The following is a 22,453-nucleotide window of genomic DNA, read 5'->3' on the forward strand; positions in this document are numbered from 1 at the left end:
TTGTTTAAATCTTTTTGGAAGCAAGACATTAAACGACACTTTTAATTTGCACTAGTAGTCACCGATGCTTCCTTAAACTGTGCAAAATATTTTCATCATCAGGGTTTCTAAAAGTAGTCCCATCCTATTTTCTTGACATTTAAACAGATAAAACAAACAACATTTATGGGAATCAAATAAGATCAAATGAATGATTAATCACTGTTTGTAAAGCTTAGAATTCTACTCAATTTTGAGCTTTTGGATCCTGAATTTGTCTTAAAAAGAACCTCTAGATTTATTTTTAAAGCCTGTGTCATCTTAATATAGTAGTTTTGGGGCTTTTTATTTTCTGGAGTGAATGAGTTAGGTAATTAACCTACCAGGGGAAACAATTGATATCTTCACTTTTTAAATTACTGTGGTCTGAGTTTTCACTTATCAGATTATCAAAAATTTAAGAAGTTAGATAATATGTGGTGTTGGGCAGGTATGGAAAAACATCTACTCTACCAGTGTTTGGAGTATGTATTGTTACAACACCTCTGGAGGGAAAGTACCTTCATCAAAAATGGAAATGTATATACTCTTTGACCTAGCAATTCCACCTCTAGGAACCTGTTCTTAAACACGTATGTATAAAAATGTTCCTAGGATATTATTTGTAATATAAATAGAAAAATGCAGAAAAGTTATTAATAGGAGAATATTAAACAAATCGTGGTATGTCCACATCCAGATACCTCATTCTTTCTAATAGCTACTGTTAAAGAGAATGAAATACACTTGCATGTATTGATTAGGAATGTTCTGTAAGTTATCCTGTTACATGAAAGGAGCAGATAGTTTTCTTCTATTTGTGGTTCAAAAAGCAGAGGATAACGATGTGTTTATACAACTTCTCTCCCTCACCTCCCCCTCACATAAGCATGCATTCACACATCTATAGAGAGATGGTTGAAGGATACAAAAGAAACTGTTGGTAGCATTTATATCTGGTGAATGGGACTATGGGTCTGGAATGAAAGGCGGGTATTTTTGGTGGGGGGAGTATACTTTTTTGTGCTGTTTGAGTATTTTTTTTTAAGCATGTGTATGTATTATTTTTCAATTAAAAAGAAATTTTAAATTAATGACCAGGTGTATTTTTTTTTTCTTTTTTAGGACTCAGCCCAGGAGAGTGTTATCACTCGAGATATTCATCGTACATTTCCTGCACATGATTACTTTAAAGACACTGGAGGAGATGGCCAGGAATCACTCTACAAGATCTGCAAGGTAGGGCCCTCCACCTCATTTTTTCTAATTTATTTTACAGGACCATATTTTAGGAACCCATCTTAAAAGACTTTTAGATTTTTTTCTGTCTTCATTTCTTATCTGTACTGTGCCCTGTTGATGCTGGACAGCCAAAGTTCCTTGCCAAGAGAGTTCTTGGCTTTGCATGAGAAAGAATTCAAGAACAACGTGTTTAGAGAAAGGGACAAAGATTTATTAAGTCTAGAAGTAAGAGAGGTATTTCACAAAGTAGAGATCTCTCATCCTGGATGAGGAAGAGGACCCTCTTTGCCTCTAATGAACGGTTTTAAGTTTTTAAAAGGAGTTAATGGTATAAGGAGAGGCTTACTCTTTAACTCTGGGTCTATCATTTACATTGGATGCTTAGTTTTTCCATTAGGGTTGTGAAACTACCTACAGGGAGCAATTTGAAGAATGTCAGGCTTTTACTGTTGGACGGAGTAGGGTATTGTGGTTTTCTATGAGCCGGATTTTGTGACTCTTTTTATGACCTGCTGGCTTTTAGGTTAAGGATCAGCCTAAAACCAAAATGACTTTACTTAGGTCAGCTTGTCTCCTGAGTCTGCCTTCCCTCCTGCCTCAGTGATCTCTGCTCAGTACTGAGTCCTGAAGGTAACTTCTCGGCTGCATGTTCCATGGGTCCTCGTTTTAGGGAGGGGGCGCCGTATGGTCTCACCTTGGCTCTACTGCTAAGGAGAAAGGAACAAAAAGTTCTCTCAGGTTACTGTAGTAAAGGCTCAGAGTTGTCCTGATGACTGTCCTTCTGAGAAGATAATGTGGCAGTTGGCTCAATTTTTGGATAGTACATAAGGGTAAGAAAACAATGTGGGGGTGCAGTAAGTTAAGTGTCTGCCTTCAGCTCAGGTCATGATCCCAGGGTGCTGGGATCGAGCCCCACTTCTGGCTCCTTGCTCAGCGGGGAGCCTGCTCCCTCTGCCTCTGCCTGCCGCTCCCCCTGCTTGTGTGCTTACTTTCTCTCTCTCTCTCTGACAAAGAAATAAAATTAAAAAAAAAAAAATTTTTTTTTAAAGAAAACAGTGTGGTTTTTAAATACTAGCAAGTTCTCTGATATTATTGGTATACTCTAACTTACGTCACATGAGACATCTTCATGCAGTTTTTATGTCCCATTTTAAAATCTTTTTCCTCATTATTAATAAGCCTGGCAGAAAACTTTTTCCTGATTTTTAGTAAATATGTGCTATGTGGATATAAAAGATTATGTTTTTGTTAATGGAGAATAGTCATCAGATTATTGATTTTTCAAGGCTATATCAGAAATGCAAAATGCCTTTTTAAATCATTAGCTATAGTTAACTCATATTGTCAATGCTAATTGAGGCCAAAAGCTAAAAATTACAAAGTCCATTAAACAGAGTTTTGCTGTTTATCTTTAAATTTAAGATGCCTTATGAAATGTGGTAGGTAACTCAGCATCGTCCTCACCCCACATTACAGTAAAGATTATTACTAACAATGAACTACACAAAAATCTTGTAATAATATGGAAAAAAGCAAATACCATGGTTAATTTGTAAGTCATGTAATCAGTTCTTGAATCACCAAATTTATCCTTTTATTGAGTTGCAGAATTTGCCAGTAGGTATTCAGAAGTACATATCAGTATCATTTTATATTTACTGATTTTTTAATATTACTTATAAAAGTACTTCCCCGCTTGTGCTAACCAAGTAGGACTGATGCTTCATTCTACAAATGGCATAGCTTTCATTAAAATCCTTCTTGCATGTTTGCGGTTTAGCCCTCTGCCCACTCCTCTATTTTATCTTTTCTTTTCTTTTCTTTTCTTTTTTCTTTTCTTTTTTTTTCTTTCTTTCCTTTTTTTCCTTCTATCTTGATGTAGCTGTTTGGAGGATTTTAAACACTGATCAGAAATCGTTTTATATGGATGTATCATTCAGAGCTAGAAATGCATAAATAACTTAAAATGTAAGAGTGTACTGACTTCTGGGAAGTAATACATCATCTAGTTTTTAAAAATGCCAGAAACCATTGAATACCACTACAAATGTATAACATATTCATTATATGAGTATAAAAGGCAAAAGCAATTATTAAAAATTTTTTCTACCAATTTTGAAGTTCTGTAAGCTAATTAGCTTCTGTCTTGTGTAGGAATGATGTCAAAATATATGTAGTTTCTAAGTTTATGGGGAAAGGTCTGACTTAACAATACATGGGGGAACATTTCCTCTTAGCACTCAGCATATTTTCAGCCAATCAGTAACTTTTCCTTCAGTTTTTCTCTGGTTGATACTAGATAGTTTTTCACATAACTAAAACAGATGGTTTTATGTGCTTGCAGCCTCTGACTTATAATTTTGCTCTCTTGTAGTAAAAACAGTATTTCCCTCATTATACAATATTTACAGGAGAAATATCTGAACCATTACCAAACACAAAGATAAAATTTAAATAGTTGGTACATTTAAGTAGTTGCTATCTTTGATATTGCAGAGAATAATTCAACCTTGAATTCATTAGACAGTATTCATTAGTACATTCACACAGCTCATGTAGCCGTGTTAGATTATCAGTGTATATTTGCAACATGATTAGATGGTTTTAAAGCTCTTTTTGAGTAAAGAATATTGCAATAATGTAGCTCTAAGATACCTATGACTGCTGAATATTTTAAATTACACTAAATTTTGTAAAAATGTGGAAAACAAAAGAATTATATTAAAAGCGTTTCGGAATTCAAGATAGTAAAAAAAAGTTGCTAAAGCTTGTAATGTTGTACTAAAATATATATTGCCTAAACATGATTTTACAACACCCTTTGATAATGGGGGAGAGGAGAAATGAATATATCAGAATATGTTGGAGAAACCAAAATTTGCTGTGTTCCTAAGTGACATATAATTCCTTCTCTTCTTGATCTGTTATTTAGGGGTTTACTGCTCATGCAGGGAAACCTCAGGTGGTAGTGGTAACTCACAAGTAATACTCAACCGATGAGTACTTTAGAATCTACTATCTTCTCAAGTTTGTGTATATACTTTCCTTTGCTTTTTCTGTCCAATTTGAGCTGTAGTCTTTCTTTTTAGGACTTTCATCCCATATCCCCAAAAGTTGCTGTATGTAAAAAAGCCATTGAATGTGGTCTACCTGTTCTATCATTTTTATCTCTAGAATCATATCCAACATCATACCTCACACTCTCAGCAATATACCTTTGAGTTTCTATCCTGGATACCTTGCAGTATCCTGAAACATTAATAATACATTGATTTAAAAAGGCTTCTTCTTTATCAGTTCTTTTTTTTTTCCCTTAATCTTTTTCTTGTCTTACTGCAGTGGCCAAAACCTCCATTTAAGTGTTAAAATAAAGCAATCATAGTGGACATCCTTGTCTTGCTCCTGATTATAAAAGAAATGCATCTAATGATTTACCACTAAGAATGATATATCTTATTCACATCAGCAGCACACTTACAGACCTTTTTTTATGCAGTGCCTTCCATGTGTTATAATAATTTCAAATTTACAAAGTACTTTCACATATATCACCTCATTTATTTCTGACAACTTCTTATCAGTTGAGCCTATACTAGAAATATAATATGCTGGGCTCTTAAATTGAGACAGAAATTATTAAGAGAATTTCAATTATAATAAGTGTGGAAATCAATTTTGGTTTCAAGGATACGGAAGTCTGACTTTGTAGTTGAAAAGTTTTCTGTGGCTCTGGTGAGATGAGAAATGTTCTGAACTGTCAGATTAGAGGGAAGACTGTTAAAAACTTGCTGTCATGTTTTAATGGCCCTGTCAATTTCCGTTTTTGCCTCTTAATATCTTTTTCAGAGTAGGAGGAAATTGAAATGGTTCAAAGATCCTTGTGTTGTCATAAATTTATGTGTGGAAGTTAAACTGAAAGTATAATAGAATCCGTGGGATTCTGAAAATGAAAAGTTTAGGGTTCTCATACCTCTCACCATCCTTCCCTTCCTCCATCCTTCCTTCTTGTCTTTTCTATTAGTCAAGTCAATAACATTTTAAAATAGTGTCCTTGAAAAGAGGGGAAAAAATACTAGCTCCCCAAGTATCTTTAGCACTTTCTAGTTTAAATATGATATAAAATCTATTTTGAGTTGGGAGACAGGTTGGCACAGTTTAAAGGACTGAACATCAGGAAATCTGGTTCTTGATTCTTTTCTTAAGCAGACCTAAGACTATGGGAAAATCACTTTTTGGATTTCCTCCTCATTAAGGCTTTGGGGTCTGATATGATTATTCTGATTTCCAGTTTCAATTCACAGTGATTCTAAGTATTTAATTTTTTTTTCTTAAAATATAACAGATGAGTACAGAATTTAACAATTCCTATGTCAGGAAGAAATATATATAAAATAAAGTATAGCTCTGTCTCTCAACATCAGAGCTATAAGTGAGTGTGATTTAACACTGAAGACTTCACCTGGCTTTCTATTGTGTTTTGGTGTGTGTTTCATGCACGCATGAAATGGAATATATTTAGTGATTTACTTTGAGGTACACATCTCTTTAAAGACCTAAGACCAGTCAGTCATAGTGATCAGTTAAAATATTATTCACAACAGTATAGATTGAAGAGATTCTTGGTGTGCAATTTAATTTGAGGCATATTGCCTTTTCTAATTTTCTAATTAGAGCAACTGTTTTCTGAAAAAGAGTCTACTGCTGTGAATTGAATGGGAGGGATTGAATATATTACAGAGAGATCAATACCTTTGTTCATCTGGGTTAATAATTTGATCATATAATGCTTTGTGAAAAGACAAAGATAAACTTAATCCTTTTATCAAATATTCTCAAAACAAGATTGGTTTTAATATAAGAACTAAAATATTTCAGGTACTATTTTGTTACTAATAATGAATGGCCCACTGCATGATTTTGAAGAATGCAAATAATCACTGACTTTTATAAAGTTAGATATAATTATATATTATTCATATTGTTTTCTAGAGTTAGGAGGTCTTGGTGGTTATAGGGATGAATTATTTTTCACTGAGTTGATTATATTTTCAATTAAGTTTCTATTTGACTACCTGTAATACAGCTCTCTTCCTTGGGATGCCTGAATGATTCCCTGTTTGAATGACAGCATTTACCAAATACATTATAGGCCACTATTCTTTACAAAGTCCAATTTGCTCAAGAGCATTAGCAAGTAGTAGGACTCCTCCTGCTCACATCCTTGAAATCTGATTGGCCCCAAAATAGGGGCTCATTGGTATGGAATGATTGGTGTTCCTGGATCAAAATGCACCCAAAAGGATTTCCTGTAGAGCTGTACTTTGGGGTAATTAGACAGCCCTTGGATAATCAAGCAGGCCTTTTCTATTCTCTGTGTACCTCCTTTCTCCCTTGGGTTTCTGGCATTCTTCTTTGAATCACAGCAGCCTTCTAAAGTAGACCCAAATAGGGTGCTGCTAAGGAACCCTTCGCATCCCTAGGGTCACTGGGCTTTGCCAGCACATCGTAATGAACAGTGAATTAAGTGGTTTCAGAAGAGCTTGAGGCTGGCAGAGTATTCTCATACAAATTAGTTTCCTTAAGGAAAAATTAATTCTTTTAGGTCATACAGGAAGGCTTGGAGAACCTTCCTAAAATTCATATGAGGATCAACATCATAAAGAATGATATCTTGCCATTTGCAACAATGTGGATGGACCTTGAGAGCATCATGTTAAGTGAAATAAGTTAGAGAAAGACAAATACCATATGATCCCATTTATATGTGGATTCTAAAAACAAATAAAAGTAAAACAAGCTCATAGATACAGAGAACAAATTAATGGTTGTCAGAGGTGGGAGGTGGGCAAAGTGTATGAAGGAAGTCAAAAGGTGCAAACTTCCAGTTATAAGTAAATCATGAGGGTGCCGTATACAGTAAGGTGGCTATAATCAATAATACTGTATTGCATATTTGAAAGTTCTTAGGAAAGTAGATCTTAAAAACTCTCCTCACAAGAAAGAAAAATTGTAGCTGTATGGTGACAAATGTAAACTAGGCTTAATATGGTGATCATTTTGTAATATATACAAATATCAAATAATTATATTGTGTACCTGATAGTAATGTTACATATCAATTATATACTTCAATAAAAATAAGCAAACAAAATATCTGCACTTCAAAAAAATTGAATTAGTGACAGGTAAAAAAGATTAGAAAATGCTTTTCATGTACTTTTGATTGGGTACAAGAGAATCAAAGGAACCCTGCTATTCTTTATTGTTTTATCATTTCATAAATCAAATAGATTTTCTTTCCAATTAAGTTCTGTATGTTAAAAAAAGGATATCAAACATTTATATCACCGCAAAAAGTTCCCTAATCCCCCTTCACAGTAAATCCCATCTATGCCTGACCTCAGGCAACCATTTATCTTCTTTCTGCCATTACAGTTTCCATTTTTCTATAATTTAATATAAATAGATCATATAATGTACACTTCCGGTTTCTCTCATGCAGCGTAATGCTTCTGAGATACATCCGTGTAGTTGAGTGTTCTGGTAGTACATTCTTTTTTATTCCTAGGTACCATTCCATTGTAACCCCACCAATTTTGATGCCATATTTTATTACTAGTTAGTTTTAAATTTTTTTTTAATATCTATGGTGGTATCTTTAACCCATTACATTTGGTGATTTTTAGTTATTTTTTGGTATTGATTTCTGTCTTAATTTTAGTATGGTCAAAGAACATGCTCTCTATGATTTCAACACTTCTGAGATTTTTTGACTTGCTTTCTGATCTAAGTATGTTTTAATTTGGTATTATTAGATAACTCAGTAATCATACTTTCCTAATCTTCTTTATAGCTTTTTTCCTCCTGGTCTGTCAGTTACTGATGAAATTATGCTAGCATTCCCAACAATGAATTTGGACTTGTCTGTTATTCCTTTTAGTTCTCTCAAGTTTTGCTTTATGTATTTTGAAGCTATGTTATTAAGTGCTTACAAATTTAGTGTTGTTATGTCTTCAGATTGAATAACCTTATTATCATTATACAATGTCTTTCTTATTGCTGATATGTACTTTGTATTTTGATATAAGTATGACCAAATTAACTTTATTTTGCATTGTATAATTTTTAATATCCTTTTACTTTCAGTTGAGCTCTTATATTTAAGGGGTCTCTCCTTTAAGCATTTTACAATTGAGCTTTGTTATTTTAACTAGCTCTACAATTTTTTTAATTGGGGTATTGAGTATATATATTTTAAAGATTTTATTTATTTATTTGACAGAGATAGAGACAGCCAGCGAGAGAGGGAGCACAAGCAGGGGGAGTGGGAGAGGAAGAAGCAGGCTCATAGAGGAGGAGCCTGATGTGGGGCTTGATCCCATAACACCAGGATCACGCCCTGAGCCAAAGGCAGACGCTTAACCGCTTTGCCACCCAGGTGCCCCTGAGTATATTTTTAATAAACTTCTTAACATATTTAATTTTAAACTTAATGTCTCACTATTTTTTTCTGTGTGTCTCATCTGTTTGTTTTTCCCTCGTTTTTCACTTTATACTCTGTAACTACTGTATAGTTTGTATACTTTTAGCAGTTACTGTAGGGATCACAACAGACATTCTTAGCTTATTAGAATCCACCTTAGGTGAGTACTTTGACCATTTCTATACAATTCAAGAACCTTATATTTCTTTAATTCCATATATTACTTTTTTGTTCATTGTCCTATTATCAGGTATTAATTCTGTACATATATCAATAGCCCCCCCCCCCCGCACACACAGGGTATTATTTTTTGTTCTTTTAACCATCCATATTCTTTTAGACTTACCTGGTTTCTCCTGCATTGCTTGTTTCCATCTGGGTTTGTTTTCCTTCTTCTTGAAGACATTTTTAATATTCTTTAGTAAAAATCTGCTAGTGAAAATTATTTCATTTTTTTATTTGTCTGAGGTTCTTGTCATTTTGTCTTTATTTTGGAAAGATTTTCATTTGTTATGAAGTTCTAGATTGGCGGGGGGTTTTGCTAGCATTTTAAAGATTTTATTCTATTGTCTTCAGGCTTCCATCATTTCTGTTGAAAGATGACTGTCAGTCTTATGGTTTCTTTAAAGGTAATGCCTTTTTTTCTCTGCTTTAAAAGTTTTTAAATTTATTTTTGGTGTTTCAACAGTTCTTCTATAAGGTGCCCTAGTTCTTTATATATGTACTGCTTGGAGTTTGTTATCGAATCTGTAGCTTGACATAGTTTGTCACTTTTAGAAAATGCTCAGCCAGTGTCTCTCCAAATACTATTTTGCCTTGCTCCTTTATTCTGGACTTCCAAGTATTCATATTTTACTATGTCACTTCTGTCTATTATTCTATTCTATATGTTCCCATCCTTCTTTTGTGTCTTCATCTGGATATTTTTTACTAATCCTCTCACCAATCTATTGCTGTCTTAATTTTGGTTGTTTTATTTTTCAGTTCCAGAATTTTTATTTGATCCTCCTTAAAAATAAATTCCAGTTCCTTTGTGAAATTTTTTCCTATTTTCTTAAATAGATTAATCATAGATATTTTATTTTAAAGTCCAAGTCTGATAAAGTCTAATATCTGTTCACCTGTTCATATATTCCTATTGTCTCTTGACTTTTATTTTCTCATATTTTCTTTCATGATTGATCATTTTTAATGGAAATCTGGATCTTGTGTATGAAAAATTTTATAAAGACTTTGAATGATTTTACTCCAGAGGAGATTGTGTTTTTCTAGTAGGAAAATATATATACACATATACATACATACATACATATATATACATATATATATATATGTGTGTGTGTGTGTGTGTGTGTGTATAGTGAATCCCTTTGGCCCAGTGTTGACTATTTTTTGCTTCATGGGTAAGGCCCTTCCAGCATTTCAGCTAAAAGCCTGAGTTATTTATTAGAGATCTCCCTCTTTGGTAGGCTCTACACCTTACTTTCTGTATACCACTAAAATCTCTGCTTAGTTATTTTTAATATTCTTGCATAATATTCTTGCATAATAATTATTCTTGCATAATATTCACTTTTTCCAAAATTTCCCTTTCAATGAAATATTATTTTGCTCTTGTGAGGAAACTTGAGAGATCAAATTCTCACGTTTCCTTCAAACTTTTTGTTAGACAAGTTGTTGATTAATAGTTTCAGATTTTCTGGAGGAGAGGGGAGATTTTCCTGATTCTATTATTTACAGTGGGGTAAAGAGAGTACTAGATTAGCATACTGATAAATCTTAATCTCTCCGAGCAAGAGTTTCATTTAGTTTCCCTGCCCTTAAATCACTCATTTTCCATTTTTTACTTTAGGCAAATTGTCTAATTCTGCTTCATTGCCAAGGACAGTTATGTTTATAGCCATTCAGAACAGCAAATGCATGCTCATACATATACATACACATATAAAAGAAATCTTAGCAACTTAAAGTTGAAAAGCTTCGGAGTGTGTGTGTGTGTGTGTGTGTGTGTGTGTGTATTCAGAGATTAACTTCATGCTAAGCTTTTGCTTATAACATTTCAAAAATATTTTTTATATTTGTTAGTATCACTAAATCATACATGAGGGACTATTTTGAGATTTTATTTTTTATTTTTTTGTCCTTTTTAATATGCATGTTAATAGGATAGACTTTCTATGAGTCAGAGCTCAACTGAGAAGATATGATGTTATTTTAAATATGAATTTTCTTCTGAAACTGTAACAATGAAAAGGTCAGGTTTGTGAAGCTGGAGTCCTGGAAGGAGAACGAGTGATTTGTAATGCTCTTGAAAGTGTCTGAAGAGATTTTTAAAATTTCTTTATGTGCTCGTCCCATAGAGCTTTTTGAAATAGCTTTGTAGTTTCTGTAGAACCTGTAGTCTTTCAACTGAAAGGCTAATTGAAGCCATCACACCATTACTAGAATAAAGAAGAGAAAGGGTGGGATTATGAGGATGATAAAAATGTATAAAATTAGAATACAGGGATTGGTGTGTGTCCTAAGGGTTTGATTATAGCCACTCTTTTTCAAAAACAACACTACCCTTTGAGAAAAGAAGAAAAGTAAGATTATTTTTAAAATAGAAAAGGAAAAACAAAACTAACCTGTGAAGACATAACACAAGGAGCCTTCAAATAAAATGCTACTCATGGTGTCCTGAATTTATGATTTTTCTCAAAATAGAGATCTATTTCTGTAGCAGATTCAAATGCCTTAAACATCCCATACAATAAACACACAGTTATTCCTGAATGGATTAGTTATAGGATTATGGGGACTTATTTCCTGTTTACTAATTGTTATCCAGTTGGCAGTATCTTTACAACTTTGAAACCTCCTCCTTAACCAGACCTTTTCCTGCATCTTTTAAAGACCAAGGAAGGGTGTGAATCTGAATTGCTTTCCTCCTCCTTCCCATCTGTCCAAATCTTACTAGCCCACTTCCCTTGTGAAGCTTGTTCTGCCCACTTCTACCCACAGTGATTTATAGATTAAAAATACTCTATAAAGTTTAGATGATTATATTATGGATTATGTTTGAACATTATCTGATTAATTTCACTAAAGTCTTTTCTTCTAGTTTGTTCAGTCTTTGAAGGGAAAGGCGCTCTTTGATGTTTTCTCTCTCTTTGTTTTAGAGAGCAGAGTGCAGTACTGGCTACATGATGTAATATAATTAACTGTACTGTTTTGACTTGATGAAACTGTGTTACTCCAGGTCCTCTAAGAGGCCTATCACCAAAACAGTTTTAAATGTGTAAGCAATCTATTAGGGGAGATGCCTATAAGAGAAAATGGAGAAGAAGCTGGGGGAGCCATTGGACTACAATGTTAGTCTGACCTCAAGAGAATGAGAGGAAGAAAGATTAGGTAGAAGTGTCTTAGACTGTAGTGCACTTCTAAGGAAAGTTTGGCAAGGCTAATGGGAGTCGTTGGCCAAAGTTGTCTGTGAGGTCCCACTTCTCTCAGAAGCTGGCCTGCGTTAATATTTTGTTGTGCTCAGTCCTTGCCTTGGAGTATCCCCATTGGAAGTGTGACATTGGTGCAAATGTAGAGATGGATTTCATGGGGCGCCTGGGTGGCTCAGTCATTAAGCATCTGCCTTCAGCTCAGGGCGTGATCCCAGGGTGCTGGGATCGAGCCCCGCATCAGGCTCCTCTGCTGGGAGCCTGCTTCTTCCTCTCCCACTCCCCCTGCTTGTGTTCCCTCTCTCGCTGGCTGTCTCTCTCTCTGTCAAATAAATAAAAAAAATCTTTTAAAAAAAAATGTAGAGATGGATTTCAGAACTTAGCAGTTGGGACCTTTGGTCAATTATGTTTTCTGTGGTTGGAGATCTGAGAGGTGCATTGTTTACAGTCATCACACTGATATTTTAGGTGAAAATGGAATATATATAAACTCTAAAGGAGGTATTTCTATAATTTTTTCTTCTAGAAAATAATTGTATTTATAAAAATTATTCAACCTAAGCTCTTTAAAGAACAGGTATGTTGCTTTTCTTCATTTTGTAGAGTTCCTTCTTGATGTCCTTTATGTACTATTAAAAAAAAAAATCACAACTCCAAGGATGTAAGCTAAACACTCTGGGTAATTTCCTATAATCACACAGTAGTTTACTTATGATAGGGACATTAATTTTTTTTAAGGATATGATAGTCTAGTTATTTTATATTTCCTTTTTTTAAAACAACGAGTATATCAGTTCACTTTTAAATTGTTGCCAAGGCCCTTTTTTCCCAAGTGTTTTATAAAAGGAAACTTACATCCAGGAATTTTGCCAGCTATGTTAGATAAGAAAATTGCTTTGTGAGTGAATATTTGTGAGTACATCTAGCTTTCTACGTTTATAGTCAACAGAGTTTAGATTATTTCATATCAGGGAATCTATTTTTAGAGCTTATGTTAATACTTTTTGCCAGCATATAGGACAAACTTAATAACCTTTTTTTAAGTCCCAATTCTTTATTATTAGAATCAACAGACAGGGGCGCCTGGGTGGCTCAGTCATTAAGCGTCTGCCTTCGGCTCAGGGCGTGATCCCAGAGTCCTGGGATCGAGCCCCACATCAGGCTCCTCCGCTGGGAGTCTGCTTCTTCCTCTCCCACTCCCCCTGCTTGTGTTCCCTCTCTCTCTGGCTGTCTCTCTCTCTGTTAAATAAATAAATAAAATCTTTAAAAAAAAATCAACAGACAAAATTATTCTGTCAAGTTTATTTATATATGTATGTATATTTCCATATTTCCATGTATTTTTTAAAGAACATCAAACTTACAGGAAAGTTGCAAGTACATAATTTTGTTCTCCTATACTGTTTGAGACTGATTTGCCAACATGATGCTGCATCACCCCCAAATACTTTAGGGTGTTTTCTAACAAGAAAGAATATTCCCTTGCATAACTGTAATAAAACACCCAAATCAAAAAGTAACATTGATGTATTGCTACTGCCCAAGCCTTAGCCTTCATTCAGATTTCACTGGTTGTCCACATAATGTCCTTTATATAAAAAGGACCTAGCTCAAAAATCACACATTTCATTTTGTTGACATGTCTCCTTGATTTCCTTTTATCTGAAATAGTTTCTCACTCCTTCCTTCACTTTCTTGACCTTGGTACTTTCGAAGATGACAGCCCAGTCATTTTTTGGAATGTCCCTCAATTGGGGTTTGTCTGATGTTTCCTTATGTTTGGATTCAGGTTATACATTTTTTGCCGGAGTAACACAAAAGGAATGATCTCTTCTTATCTCTTCCTCTCACGTAGCACACAGCTTTAATTTTTCCCATTATTGACAATGATCACTTTGATCACATAAGTAAGGTGTTGTTTACCAGATTTCTCCACTGTGAAGTTTCTCTTCTCCTTCGTAATTAAGAAGTACTTTGTGTGAGATAATTTGTAACTAAAAGCTATACCTTCCATGGGGCACCTGGGTGACTCAGTCGGTTAAGCATCTGCCTTCATCTCAGGTCATGATACTAGGACCCTGGGATCAAGCCCCGGGTCAGGCTCACTGCTCAGTGGGGATTCTGCTTCTCCCTCTCTGTCTGTCCCTCCCCCTGTTCATGCGCACGCATGCTCTCTCTCTCTCTCTCATATAAATAAATAAAATCTTTAAAATATATATATACCTTCGTCATCAGACTTTGCATTTATGTATATATATGTATGTATTATCATATTCAAAGGGACTCATGAATTCTCATTTTATTCAGTTTAATTTCTCTCTTACTATAATTATTTCTTTTGGTGCTCAGATTGTTCTCAGTTGGGACAGTGGGAGACCTTCAAGCTGACCCTTCATTGGGTCATACTTGATCATTCATTTGGCATACCCTGTCATTTTCTGAGCACTGCCTTTCTTTCTGGCTCAAAAAGAGGTTCCAGGCTTATTTCTTTGCCCCCAAACTAGAATTAGCTATTTCTGTAAGGAGCCTTGCTTTCTTTAGTTAAAAATGATAGAAAATCAATATCTGTGTGTTAGGTGTGTTCATTGCTAAAAGGATGTCATTAATCCAAGTAATCTCAGTGGAGAGAGCTAAGGAATATATATAACATATGAGCATATGTACAGATGCATGTATGCATACAAACATACATTTTCTTCCATATTTTTAAATTTTTTAAAATATTTATTTATTTATTTTAGAAAGTGAGCATGTGAGCAGGGGGAGGGGCAGAGGGAGAGAGAGAATCTCCAGTAGACTCCCCATGGAGCCCAACGTGGGCCTCTAACTAACAATCCTGAGATCAGAACCTGAGCCAAAATCAAGAGCTGGATGCTGGGGCGCCTGGGTGGTGCAGTCATTAAGCGTCTGCCTTCGGTTCAGGGCATGATCCTGGCGTTATGGGATCGAGCCCCACATCAGGATCCTCTGCTGTGAGCCTGCTTCTTCCTCTCCTACTCCCCCTGCCTGTGTTCCCTCTCTCACTGGCTGTCTCTATCTCTGTCAAATAAATAAATAAAATCTTTAAAAAAAAAAAAAAAGAGTTGGATGCTTAACCAACTGAGCCACTCAGGTGCCCCTTTCTTATTTTTTAATGAGATATAATTCACATACCATAAAATGCATCCCTTTAAATAAGTATACTTTTAGTGGTTTCTAATATATTCATGAAGCTATGCAACCATCATCACTATTTAATTCTAGGACATCCACTCTAAAAAAGAAACTCTATATCCATTAGAAGTCACTTTGCAGCATCCCTATTCTCAGCCCGTGGCAATCATTAATCCACTTTCTGTTTCTGTGGATTTGCCAGGTTTTGTTGTTTTTATTGTAGTAGTTTGGTTGGTAACTTTTGTGAACTAATTATATAAAGTCTGTATTGTCATATGTGGTCACTGAAGTCTCCACTTGGTGGTTAGCTGATGACTGGACAGAGATTTGCTTAAATTCCCTAGAACTAGTAACTTTCCCACTGTTTATCAAGGGGCTCTGTATATGTGTTTGGCACACTTTCATTACTCACCCAACCAGGTGACAACTCTATGGTTCCTTCACTTCCTGCTTATGCAGAGCCTCAGTGTTAGCCAGAGATGAGAGCTTAGAGCCTACTTACGCCTTTTCTGAGCTTACCCAAAGCCTTGGGCATCTGTACAACCTTACACAGGGGCATGGCCCTCTAGATTCTCAGAAATACATCTCAGTTTTTCAAAGCCCTTATGGGTATCTCATTCTTTAGTTTTTCCTTTTAAACCTTTTGGTGAGTCTGCTGTCTGCTCCAACTTTTATCTCCCATCTCAAGGCGGTCATAAAATTGTTTAATTGTTTAATCACTTGAATTGTTTTTGACAAATGCCCTGGGGAAAAAGCTTTTCATACTGAGTGAGCCTTGCACGTGGTCTTTGGGGATCCACCATACAGGTCGGATAATGGTAGTTCTCTGCAAATGATTCTTTGCAGGAGATCTAGCCCGTTTTGCTCCTTCTGATGGTTGCTAGCCTGCTTGTTTTCACTGCAGATGCACAGTATTAGTTTTCAAGGTCATCATGGAGATGCAGAGAAAGGAATAGAACTATGGGAAGTTAAAAATGCCACGAAGTTCCCTGTTTTTACAGATGTTCAGTTGTTTTCCTATAATAAATGTTCCTCGGACTGCTGCAAACCTTAGGTCAATTCCCAGAGTACTGAAAAAGCTGATTGTAACAATTTTTTTTATTTTTCCTGCTGTTATGGAGGAGCACATTTTTGGAGATCTGTACTCTGCCTTTCTTGCTGATGTCACTGCCCATATTTGTTTTTATATCTTTTTATATATGTTGAAAAGCATGGATTTATAGGAATCCTCTCAATTTTAATTAAACATCAGCAAGTTTTATTGTTCTTTTCCCTGTATTTGTTAACTCACTTCTCTGACAATGAAAAACTTAGCTCCCATTATTTTTGATGTATTTATTCATTTGATCAATATCCCTGTAAGTAACCTGTTTCCTATTGCTGTTGCCTCTACTCTCTTGCACAGATGTCCTCCTTACAGTGGTCCGGCTCTAACATCTCATGTGTGTCACTCCACTGATACCTACCTCGTTCTTGGTCATCCACTTCCCCACATGCATGGCCTCATCTGGCTAGGGTATGATACCCCATGCCAGACCACCCCTCTGTGTCACATTTATCTTACTCTGCCTGATGGCTTCAGGAAGGGAGTGGGAAGTTTAATTACTTTTTAATGATGAATTTTATTATCCTTTCTGTCCTTTTTGAGTTATACTTGTCAGGGTTTGTAAAGATGTCTTAGACTTACATTGGAATATCTGGCCTTCAAAAAGTGAAAAAAAAAGGTATAAGTTATATCTCTAAACAAATTAGCGGGGGAATTTTGCGGGGGGCATGTATGGAAACCCAGTCATTCTTAAGAAGTCAAAGAGCTCAAGAGTCCGTAAGCATTTTAGCGGTGAGTGAGACCTCATTCAGACAGCTCCATACTCATCCTGATGATGGCTCAAATGGGATATTTGGAAGAAGGACACTGTAGTCTCCTTGACATCAGCCTGTGATCGATACTATCATTTAGCACTTCACTATGTGCATAGCACTGTGTTTAATCCTCAAGTAAGTTTATATGGTGGTTTCTGTTATTACCTTTGTGTAACAGATAGAGATAATCCTGCTGTCCTTTATCACAGAGGTCCTCAAAAGATTTGTCTATACTTGCTGTAACTAGTTCCTCTCCTCCAACTATTTCCTAAACTCATTTCAGTCAGGATCTCACCTGTATTACTGCATTAAAAATGATCTTGTCAGAAAACAAACATATTCCAAATCATGAAATACCGTCATCTCAGTTAATAGTAACTCCGTTCTTTCAGTTGCACAGGCTAGAAACCTTGAGTCATTTTTGACTCTCCTTTCTTTCTCTTGCACTACAAGTTGAGAAAGTGTTAGCTATCACTAGGAGCAGTGGTCCTGGGATGTCAGCCCACTGCATAGTTTGCAAATGTTGGAATTCCTAAGAAGGACGCAGCTCAGACTGGCACTGGATTGAACAGTGTTTAACTCTGATAGAAAAAAAGACAGAGCAAGATCAGCTTCAGCAGGGAGCATCAGTCCCCTAAGATGACTGTCGCAGGGAGATGGTCTGCATGCACCTCTCTTATACTGTAGAGGAAGGATTCTGTTCTCTCCTCTCAGGGAATATGGATACCAGTGGGGCTGGCCGGGTGCCATATGACACATGCACTTACAAAGAAGTACACATTGAGCCTGGAACCAGGGAAGATATTCCCAAACAACGTGGTAAGCTCAGCACAGACTGTAAGGGCTCCTCACCTCCATGTGAGAAAATGTTCCAGGACTGCAGCATACTCTTTTGCAACCATGCAAAGGTAAAAAGCTATGCAGGACCACCTTTCACAGTTCCACACTTCTAATCCGTTAGGAAATCTTATTGGCTGTACTCTCAAAATATATCCAGAATCTGACCATTGCTCATTACTTTCACTGCAGCCACCCTGGTCTAAGCTACAATTATCTACCTAGTCTTTCTGTTTCATTCACTGAAAAAGCCTAAGTCCTTATAGTAGGTTATAAGGCAGTAAACTTCATGTATTACTATTCTCTCCATCGTGAATTCTGTCCCAGTCATACACATGCCCATCTTGCCCCCTCCCTCATCAGAGCACTTGCACGATTCCCTCTGCTTGGGACACTTCTCGCAGAGATCTCCACGGCTTGCTCTTTTGCCTCTCTTGAGTCTTTGCTCCAGTGTTACTCTCTCAGTACTGCCTGCCCTAACTACCCTCTTAAATTTGCAATCTCCTCTGGGTCCAGCACTTCTTAGACCTTTCCCCTGTGTTACTTTTTGCCATTGCATTTATTGTCTTCAAACTTACTTACTTGCTTGCTTACTTACTGTCTTTTTCCACTAAAAGATAAGCTTTATGAGAGTAGATTTTTTATCCATTTTGTTCACTGGCTTAGACCAGTCTTTCACAAAGACTCAATAAATATCTGTTGCCTCAAAGTGTTTGAAACTTAGGGATGTTAACTAATTGTGTTAAGAGAGGCAGAGGTGGAATTTGAAATATTTGGCATTCAGATCCACTATTAGAAAACTTTTCAGTAAATTTTTTAACAATGATTTTAGAGTACTTTACTGTTAACAAGTTGCTGTCCTCGGCCCTATGGCTAGGGGCCAATTTTATAGTTTGGAGGCTGATCTGAGAGCCTCATAACCATATTGCTTTTATGGGACAACATATGCCAAGTGTCAAAGAAAATACTGGTAAATGAACTGTTGATCACTGTGACCTATCACTATTGAATTCTAAAGGAATAGGAAGAGGTGTCATTCATAATGATTCTAAAGGCTTGGAGGAAGAGAATATTCGGTGCTGAAACTTTTTTAGAATATCAATTTAGAATTGTGGTGTGGGACTACATCTACATTACTTTTTCATTTACTTGATCTATCTAATGTTTGTGGCCCTTCTTAAAACTAATAATTCATTATTCTAATCAAACAATTTTGATTTTATTAATTAAAAACACTTTGTATTTATTTGCTTTTTGTAGGCTAATTCAGAAATAAATGATTTCAACTTAATTCTGGATATGTATAGACATATACATATATCTCAAAGACATATTTATATATCTCTAAGAAGATATATAGATAGGGATGCCTGGGTGGCTAAGTCCATCAAGTGTCCAAATCTTGATTTTGGCTCAGGTCATGATCTCAGGGTTGTGAGTTTGAGGCCCGTGTTGGGCACCGTGCTCATTGGGGAGTCTACTTGAGATTCTCTTTCCTTCTCCCTCTGCCCCTCCCCCCTACCTCTCACTCTCTCAAATAAAAAAAATAGATACATATAGTTAGATAATAGATGTTTATCCAAGAGGGTATGAACACATATGCGTGTACACACACACAAACACACACACACACACACACACACAGTAGATCTCCATTATTCATGATTCCATATTGGCAAATTTGCCTACTTGATAAGATTTTTTTGCTCCAAAATCAATACTCTTGGTGTTGTTGTGATCATTGGCTGACGTGCCTGTCCACTGTGTGGAAAAATTTGAGTCGTCTGATATATACATTCCAAGTTCAGATGAAACCAGGTAATGCTCTGCCTTCTTGTCTCAACTCTCATTCTATAAACAAGTGTTCTTTTTTGCAGTTAGTGCCACATTTTTATACTTTTTGTGATTTTGGTATGGTGATTTTGCTGTTTAAAATGGCCACCAAGCATAATGCTGAATATCTAGTGTTGCTAAGCGCAAGATGGCTGTGATGTGCCTCATGTGATGTGCCTTATAGAAAAAATGTGTTAGATAAACTTTATTTTGTTGTAGTGATGCTGTCCATGACTTCAATATTAATTAATGAACAATAAATATTAAATAAGGTGCCTTTAAATAGAAGCACACATAAAACAAGGTTATAGTTGATCGATTGCCCTAAATGTTGTGACCAGGGGCTCCCAGAAGCCTACCCCTCCCTATCCCCTTGTGGCAGCAATTCAGTATCTGCTAATTCAGTGTTCATAGCAACCTTATAGAGCATAACCACTGTAAGGAATGAGAATCCACTGTACATATGTACAGTTTTCTCAAAGAGCAGTAGTTTTCATTGGTTATCTACTTCCCTATTTTAATCACCTGTGTTAAACTCCAGTGAAGCCTTGATCTGTGTCTTTCAAATATCTATATTCTAGTGACCCAAATTGAAACCTTATCACAAACCTTTGAGTGGGAAATTACTAATAAGTAATTTTTTAAAATTTTCAGTTAAATTTTTAAAATTATGAAAAATACATTGAAATGAGAAAACATAATTTGTATTTATGATTTTTAAAAATCAATAATAGAAGTAACATCCTTGTTCCAACAACTTAGGAAACATAATATTACCAATATCTTTGAATATTTACAGGTGCCGTTCTCAGATTCAGTCTTCCTCTACCAGAGTCAGCCACTCTCCTAAATTTTGCATTTATCATTCTTCTGCGTTCTTTAAATAAAGCCATCTCTCCGATTAGTTTAGGAGTATGAATTCAATACAGCACAAAAAGAAAAATTTATGTTTTATCATTAAGCTTATGATTGCTCACCCGGACTCTGCCACATATGTCAACAGACATTAATATCCAGAGTCTGTATAGTAATAGTAACTAAGACCTTGAGCTCTAGAGCTAGACTGCCTGAGTTTGAATTCTGGCCTGCAGCTTACTAACTGGGTGACCTTGAACAAGTTATTTAGCTTCTTCGTGCCTTGTTTTTTTCTTCTATAAATGGATATATTAATAGTATTTACCTCAGAGAGTTGTTGTAATATATATATTTTATATATAAATTAATATTTATAAATACCTGGAACAGTCGGTAACAATTATTAATAAATAAATGTCAGTGGCTTTTTAACAGAGAAATTAATGCTAAATGATTCTTTGAAAAGTCACTTGTATTCTTAAGTACCATATTGAATAGTCTTTGCTTTTATTTTTTTAAAAATTTTATTTATTATTTATTTGACAGAGATAGAGGCAGCCAGCGAGAGAGGGAACACAAGTAGGGGGAGTGGGAGAGGAAGAAGCAGGCTTATAGCAGAGGAGCCTGATGTGGGGCTCAATCCCATAACTCTGGGATCATGCCCTGAGCCGGAGGCAGACGCTTAACCGCAGTGCCACCCAGGCACCCCTGAATAGTCTTTGCTTTTAATGTTACCCTAATTTCTTTTCGACAGCCAGGTGTCTTAGATTCTTGTCACTCTCTGCTCTTTTTTTATTTAGCTTATTGTGGCATTACTTAAAAGTAGTCTTTCCTTGGTATCTCTTTTTGTCTCTTAGATTGCGTGAGAACAGATCTCTTTTTAGTTTGTAAATAAATTTATTTCCACGTATTTTATACTTGATTATTTCCCTGACACACTCATTTAAGGGATGTTGGCGCCAAGAACAATCCAAGGGCTGATTTGTTTGTTTTGATCTCATGTTGGCAGAAGCTCATTGTAGGTAATAAATGAAACAGCTTGTGTATCAGTAGCCAGTAAATCAGCAAATATATCAGTTGCTTTAGCAGTGGCAAGACCTAATGGGGATCTGTTTTAGAAGTTTGATCCTTTCTTGCATGCCCACATAGCAGCCTCTGTCTTCTTAGAGAACAGCTTCTAATTTCCCTTTCATTTTTCCTGTGAATCTGAGCTTCCTTCCTCTTTACCTATAAGTGTGCTTGTCTGATTAAATAGTACTGTATATTGTCCATTCCTAGGACAAAATAGAAATATTATTCTGTGTTTCCTGCATCAACCTAGTAAAGGTTTGTGTGTTTTGGGAGAAAGGATTGTAGGTCAGTCGTTAGACATAATATATCTGTAAGACTAAAAATTTTCCCTAATGATTTTAAGGAATTCAAGAGCAGTAGTGGCTATTGTGTCTGTTTTGGGTTGGTAAAGAAAGTCTTACAACCCTGTGGAAAATTATTTTCAAAGTTAACATCTCATCAATGGATAATAGTTACTCGCTTAAGAAAATCAGGTGTTTTCCATATTTATTTGATAAAGAAGAACTTACATTTATATATAACTGTTAGCAGCAACTAGATTAAGCCTTACAGATGTCTTTTTTTATGTCTAAATTTTAGCCTGTAGTTAGCATGTTAATAAATATATCAAATAAAGAAATTAAAAGTTCCCCTTCCCTAAACCCAGAAGTCATGGATTGAAAAAGATTAA

The 22,453-nt window shown here is 35.6% G+C and overlaps 1 protein-coding gene across 6 annotated transcripts in view; it reads left to right on the plus strand.

Annotated features, from left to right (window-relative positions):
* The window catches only part of RABGAP1L (RAB GTPase activating protein 1 like), a 741,419-nt gene that overhangs the window by 414,626 nt on the left and 304,340 nt on the right, over positions 1-22,453 (plus strand). For all 6 annotated transcript variants that reach the window (XM_034667692.1, XM_034667693.1, XM_034667696.1 and 3 more), the window contains one exon: positions 1,144-1,257. In XM_034667692.1, the coding sequence (XP_034523583.1) occupies positions 1,144-1,257 (114 nt within the window). The remainder of the gene's footprint in view (positions 1-1,143; positions 1,258-22,453) is intronic.

The sequence above is a fragment of the Ailuropoda melanoleuca genome, chromosome 8, assembly GCF_002007445.2.
Source record: "Ailuropoda melanoleuca isolate Jingjing chromosome 8, ASM200744v2, whole genome shotgun sequence".
Taxonomy (NCBI): Eukaryota; Metazoa; Chordata; class Mammalia; order Carnivora; family Ursidae; genus Ailuropoda; species Ailuropoda melanoleuca.